Source organism: Liolophura sinensis, chromosome 5, assembly GCF_032854445.1.
Source record: "Liolophura sinensis isolate JHLJ2023 chromosome 5, CUHK_Ljap_v2, whole genome shotgun sequence".
NCBI classification, from domain to species: Eukaryota; Metazoa; Mollusca; class Polyplacophora; order Chitonida; family Chitonidae; genus Liolophura; species Liolophura sinensis.
In genome coordinates, this window is record NC_088299.1 from 9,408,004 (window position 1) to 9,415,573 (window position 7,570).

At 39.1% G+C, this 7,570-nt stretch overlaps 1 protein-coding gene across 1 annotated transcript; it reads left to right on the top strand.

Moving 5' to 3' along the window:
- Window positions 1-5,161: 5,161 nt before the first annotated feature.
- On the top strand, window positions 5,162-7,048 carry LOC135465438 (complement C1q-like protein 4). The gene is made up of 3 exons (XM_064742677.1): window positions 5,162-5,276; window positions 5,707-5,877; window positions 6,273-7,048. Exons 1-3 carry the CDS (start codon window positions 5,162-5,164, stop codon window positions 7,046-7,048), a joined length of 1,062 nt encoding a protein of 353 aa, XP_064598747.1.
- Window positions 7,049-7,570: the final 522 nt, after the last annotated feature.

Here is a 7,570-nt window from a genome sequence, read left to right on the forward strand (position 1 = left end):
GTCACCAGCAAATGTTTAATTACCTAGCATGACGACGCCTGTTAAATAAACTGTCTTCCGGACTGCATGAATAAGACACAGATGACCAATATTTACACTCACATCAGTTTAAGGCGATGCTATGCTTTACTTGCCCTTGAATGACTTCCCTATCTTCTAAGATTGTTGAAACTCTCCTCGGCAGACTTGTGTTTTTTAAAGTATGGATGTGATTACATTAACTGCAGCCTCTCGCACATGTTCTAAATTTTATGTCGTCTTGATCCGGATTATACGCGATCCGGTTTTTGCAGACACATAACGCTCTTGTAAAGAAAAAGGGACAAGCATCTTTCGATCTGTATTTGGACAACACAGGAAGATGATTGTACAGAAAATGGACAACACAGGAAGATGATTGTACAGAAAAAAAAACATTACAAAACTTACAAGAAAAAAATGTAACTGTATTTACATTTCGGTGATTACAAGGCGGTGGATAACTACGGTGACACAATATGTAGAATAAGTAAGACGTTAAAAGCCAAGCAGATATACAATTACAGAGGTAGATATGGCTAAATGCGACTAAATAATAACTTTTGACTACTGCGATCCAAACTATTACAGTTATACGCATGGAGGCAACTTTACTTCTGATTAGGGTGACACATCTGATTTCACAGACACTAATTACAATAACATTTTTGATCACCCGGATCATGGGTATAGTCAGTCTAACGATTATAGCTGAACTTCTGTCCTCACTTTAAACAACAATATGGACAAATACAATGGCAACAGGAACAGTTTTAGCAACAATATGAACAGTGTCAACAGCAATATGGACAGTGATAACAGCAATAGGGACAGTGTCAACAACAATATGAACAGTCTTAACAACAAAATGGTCAGTGTCAACAGTAATAGGGGGAGTTTAACAACAAGATAGACAGTTGAACAACAATAAAGACGGTGTCAACAGCAATAGGGACAGTGATAACAGCAATAGGGACATTTTAAAAACAATATAGACAGTTTAACAACAGTAAAGACAGTTACAACAGCAATAGAGGCACTTTTAATAACAATTGGGACGATTGGAACAACAATAGGGACAGTATAAACAACAATAAGGACGGACACACTACCAACACGGACAGTTTTAACGACAATATGGACTGTTACAACAGCAATATGGACAGTTAGAATAGCATCACGGACAGTAAAAGACCCTAAATGGAAACTTAAACTCTGCTTATTCTTCGACTACAGCAATGCTCTCTGAATATATAAGAGATAAAATGTGAATCAAGACGACCTTCATCACTGATGTCGGAGTGAGACTTGCCATTTGTCCGCAAATATAAGTTGCAAAATACGTAAAAGTTACAGTGTGACAATTGACATTTAGGCTCAAACAACTGACACATACTGTCACAAATAACTTTCAAAATATAAATGTTTAACAGTATAACAACAAATATAAGGTAGCCGTGTGTTAATTAGCATGGTAATTAGCTAGGGGGCACATGTACATGCTACTGGTGAAATACGGCCACATCACAGTGTGACAATTGAGATTCGGACACATACTCAAAAAGGTGAAATGTGATCACGTGTTCTTGTGATAAATGGCACACAATTACACACGACTGCCGAAGTACTTCCACTGGATTGTGTGACACTTGGTATATGGACACACATAAGTGATGAAATTCGACCGATTGATAGCGTGTCAGTTGGCATGGGAACACATAAAACGACAAAATACGGCCAGATCGAGTGACAAATAAATAAGACTGGTGAAATACTGGCCGGTTATCTGTGGTTGGATATGGCGTTTGTCTGGCGTATTGAACATGGTGTTTCACGAAGTTGCAGGGCGTTATTCAGGTCACGACGCAGTATATAACCAAATTGCTCTTACAAACATACAAATGCGTCCGCGGGCGGCAGGACCCAATTTATGATTGCGTAACGTGACCACCCACTAAACTGTTGTATTTTAGTTAAGGATAACATCAAATACACCAGAGAACAAATTGTGAGAAATACAACCCAACACAAAAAAACAGACCCAATAAGTCAACTGTCATAGACGGTGAGTAAAATTATGTTGAAACTCTTCAAGATGCCTTACTGACACACCGTTGTTGGTGATGAAGTGAAAAACACGTTTCCCAGGTTGTAAGTTAAATAACGAAATAAGATGTTTTAGAAAAAAAGTGTGTTTACATAAAGCAATACTGTCTTGTCTGAGGGCGTTCCAGCTGAAGCCTTTTTGTTTAGAAAATCTTTTCGTCAGTTTGCTCATAAGTAATCTGTCACCATTGATTCATTTATATGCACTCATAACCCTAACAATTTTACCTTCTTTCCCATTATCCACAACAACCGACCACTACTAGAATCAAATGATTATCTCACTAAAACTTTTCATCAAACCAAAATTATAAACAGTAAAAGACAGTCTCCCAGTCGTAAGAAACTTCTAACAAAGGCTCGGTTTACTACCAACTCAATAGAAACCAGTTATACAACTTCTAAGTGTGGAGACCCACGATGCAAATGCTGTGAACATTTAATATGAAGCAGTCATTTTTTGTTTCATGTTACCAATTTTAGCTTACCTATCAACGCTAATACGAATTATAATTCCCAAAATCTTACTTCATGTGTTAACCTGCTCTCTTTGTAACAAAATCTACATAGGCGAAACTGGTGATTCATTAAGGAATCGAGGTAGGTTATATAGACAACAAATTAACACGCCAAGTTTACAGATTTTAGCTGTAAACAAAGATATCGCATCATGTACCCGTAACCTAGACAGTTGGCCCAAATTCCACATATTGTCTTTCTTTTAATTACCGGTGAATAACGCTCAAACCAGCGGAATCAAAGAACAGTACTTCATTCATAAATTTAATTGTGAACTTAACAGAGAAAACATCAGGAGATAATCTCTCCGTATGGATAATCTCCTGGGCAAGTTCGAACTTTATTATATTACATGTAATTTGTAACTATGACTGATCACCATGGCTTAATGTACCTGCATGTATATATAGATATATAGCTGATATATAGCTGAAAGTAGTGAGCTCATTCAACAACTATATATGTCTGTCTGTAAAACTGTTAACAACGCTTTGGCATGTCCGTACTTGAAAATCTGTTGTGGCCATGTCCATATATAAAGCCTGTCGAACTGTTATACTTCATTCCTTGGTAAGAGCAAGAGCTCGAAACTGCTGTCGGAATAGAGAGATGTAGAAAGTTGAGGAGGCTTATATATATATATATCTTATATTTTATATATTGCATATAAGCGTAGAAATTACCTACTTGTATTTCGCAACAGGCTTTTAATCAAACATCTTCTTGGAAAGCTGAGACTCATTATTTTCTTTTCTTACGAGCCACACAGGAGCCAACAAACGTCGCAGATAGACAAGTAGTGATTGGTGACTGCATGCATGTTTTTTTTTCTTGGAAAATACACACAGTACGTTGCCTACGCACTGAAAAGTACACAGTACAGCAACTGTAATGTACCGTGCATTAATTTTCTATAAGTAAAAATTAATATCCTCTATGAACTAAATCTCCTGTAAATGGCATGTCTTTATAGATTTAACTACTCATGAAGTAAATTACACGCCTGACTGCGGCAGACAGATATAATAAGATATCTGGTAGTCATTAAACCACCGCAGCGTATGAATATATACCTGTACAGCCAAGTAAGGCTCTCTACATAAGTGTTCATGCTGGCAGAACGGTGTTACATAATGTTATCACGGGCTAAGTTGACTGTAACCACCATATAGTATATATATCATTATCTTATTAGGTCTTCGAATTGCTCGGAATATTAAAATTATTTTCAGACAGTGCTTTCACGTTTTCAAATAAAGTACAAATCGTATCTGTTTGAAATGTGGCAGCAAAATGTGGCTCCCGGGCATAATCTTCAAAGGTTTTGAAGTTTGTTGTTATTTAGTAGTTTTAATGGCCTGTAAATCAAAAACTGTAAGATTTAAAAATTTGCAAATTGCACCACTTTGTATCCCAAAATATGTTCTTTCCTCAGCTATAGCACTGCAAGTTTTCTCTCTTCCACTGTTTAAATAACACGCTAAATTGCACACTTCTTTGTACTGAAGCATAAGCTAAAAGACTGCTTGGAAGCCGCAGAACTGCAAGCAGTTCTAGTTAGTTTTATTATTTAATAAAATAGTCGCTTCATACGAGAACATTTGACTACATGGCGGCTTGGTGCTGCGGTGGAAATTAACTGTTCAGGGTGATCTCTTGTTTGGTTTTGCTGAACACACCCTACCAGTATGACATATATGTCGCACGTAGGAAAGTTCATCAGTAACTAGCCCAAGATTGGCGGTTGTTTCGATTTCCACCATTCAGAAGACTACCATCGTATAAGATGAAAATTTTTGAGTATATGGCGATGAGACAACAATCACACGAAAACCACTGTGTGGTTCAAGACAAATGCCTAGTTGGATAGATTTGTTATCAAACAAATGCCTAGATGGATAAGGCCACTCACAAGCCCACACATGATGGAATCGAACTCGTGACCTTGTACATCCTATATACGAATACGACACTCTAAAAAGCTGCTCTTACAGAGAGGGCGTCGGTTATTTTACAGTTCGGATAATGAATGTGTAATAATAGGTTTGGAGGCCTCCCTCCATGCATATATTAACGATACCTATACAGTTAAAGCGCCATGCAAATGTTCAAGGTCATTACATTAAACAGATATATTTTTAGCATTTGTCAGACACATGCATAGACAGTCAAAAAATCACGCTTAAACTTTTTTTTGTAATTAGTGAGGTACAAACAAAGACCAAAGCAGGACAAAAAAAGAGGGTTTATCAACATTGTTTAAGAAAGACTGAGGAAGGCTCGGATAATCGGATATTGTGTTCTGGGCGTATAACCTTATAATCACGGCCGATTAGTTACGAATTAACGAAGCTTTTAAGTCGAACTGGTTGTAAAATCCCGCTCAAGGTGTCTTCAGTTTTTCCTGTGTGCATCATGAGCTATATAAGTGGACACATTAGTCGTTGATGGCAGTTCTCTTTGTGGAAGAGAAGATTACCTGGCAGAAGACTTCTTGTCAAACGCAATAACAGCCATGATGCCTCTAACACTTGTCTCGGCTGCGGTCTGTCTGTGTGTCAGTGTGTACGGCTGGGGTGAGGTGGATCAACAACAGTACTACCCCAGCGACCCTTATGGACCATATCCTTCAGGTAACGCCATATATTTCTAGTCCAATCATCAGCGTTTTCTTATTAACTGATCATGTGCTGTGTGTTGAGTAAGTTTTAGAAATTCCATAATTTACTAGATGTAAAAATTATGTGACAAATGTTAAGGATCTGGGCTCAGTTTCACAAAGATGTCGTACGTGCACCCTAATCGCACATTGAGGACAATAGTACGGTGATAATAACGTACAAAATGTCGTACGACAAATGTACGATAAAAAATATGTCTTATACCGCTTGGTGAAATTGGGCCAATGTGCAAAATTTAACATATAACATTTAACACAGATGTAAAAAGCTGTTTGGAGTGAAACAAAATGACGTATTCTTTGAACAGCTGTGTCTGTTACAAATCGTTTTTTTACCACTGGGTGGAGATTCTCTGTCTATTATGATTCTTTTTGTCATTTAGGTCACTCATATGGACATTTCGGCAGAGATGAACGCCAGGGACCCGTGGGAGGTGTCGAAAGGCCCGGAATAAGAGGTGTCCAAAGACCCAGAATGGGAGGTTTGGAAAGACCCGGACAGCGAGACGATAGACTAAGTCCAAAATCACCTCACGCTCATGACAATAAAATGGGTACGTTACTTCTTTTGAAATAGAATATAGAATACAGGCCAAGTAAGATAGTGGTTATATCGGTGTCAGTACACTTTGTTGAGTGTCTTGCCGGAGGTGAAACAGCAGAATAACTATGCTATGGCTGAATTGATATCTAGTTGCTGCTAGCGGCTAATTGCAATATTGTTGAAAAAAACTTTCCTGTACAGTATAACGTAATTGTGAGTTGTAGAGTTTATTGTGCTGCCTTTCTTTGTAGTTTGCCCACTTGTTCAGCTGCTCATTGTGAAATACATTTTTTTACAGGTAAACTGACGTCATGACAAAGCATTGCCATAAACTTTACACCCTCCGCGCAATATAGCAATCAATATTATAGTTTAGTAATGTTTTTTCGTTTGTTTTTTAATCAGGAGACCCACATAACCCCACTGGTCATTACAGAAAAAATGCGCATCAAGGTTCCGTGCTGCAAACACAGGGAGGTAATAGAGGTGCCGGAAATCCCGGGCAAAGGATTGCCGGACGTCCCGGAGGTGCCGGTAGACCCGGGCAGAGAGGTGCTAGAGGTCCCGGAGATACTAGCAGACCCGGTCGAGCAGGTGCAAGTGGTGCCGGAAGACCCGGACGGGGAGGTGCCCGAAAGGTTGGCGGTGCTGGTGTTGCTGGAAAAGCTGGCACACCTAACAGCCATCACGTATATTCCGCTAAGAAATTACCACAGCCGGAAAATTACGTCAACCCGCAGGACGCCGTGGCCAGCTCTGTTCTCAGAACCACTGACCAGTATTTCTACAAACCCGCACCTGTTGGCTTTGACCACATCATCACAAACATCAATGGTGGGTACAACAAAGAATACGGTGTCTTCACAGCTCCGGTGCCAGGGATATATTCCATCAACTACCACGTACAAACCAAGAAAGGTAGCACCAAAGAAGCCCATGTGGATCTGACGCAGAACGGAGAAGTCGTGAACTCGGCCAAGGCAGAAGGTGATTGTGTCACGGCGTCCAACTCCGCCGTCCTCTACCTTGACCAGTTTGACCGGCTCAGTGTGAACGGTCGTGAAGGAACCGTGATTGGTTGTGAAAATAACGGCTTTTGTAGCTTTAGCGTGTCTCTGGTGAAGCAGGGGAAATTCTATGATCAGAAAGTTGCCAGAGCTGTCCCCATGGGTAAATGGTAAATCACCATTTTAATTTTATAACAAATGCAACACATTCATAAATAAACAATTACTTCGATTACTTCGAGCTCAAAGAAATTTCACTCTGTCTCTTTTAAAATGTGAAAGCTGGATTTTCTTAATTATGTTCTTTAATTACATACAGACCTGGAAATGAAATAAAAAATCTTGCTAATATTGAAATAAGGTGACGTATTTATTTGATTATTAATATGATTGGTGTATTTACGTAGTACTCAGGAATAGCTCAACTATAGGACGACGACCAGCCTTACGGTGGGAGATAACCGGATAGGGTCCGTTGGAAGGTTTTTATTGTTCTGTACAACGGTGATGTAATTTGATGTAAAGACATCCTGGAAAGTTTTTAACTTTAAGGCCATAATATGTGTTTTGGATTACTGGATAATGTCACACACGAGATGTAAACCATCACCCTTCCTCAGGTAGTCGACAAATCTCAAAACTTCCACATCCACATCGGAAACAAGCAAGGATACCCGGATCTGGAGACTGCAGAAT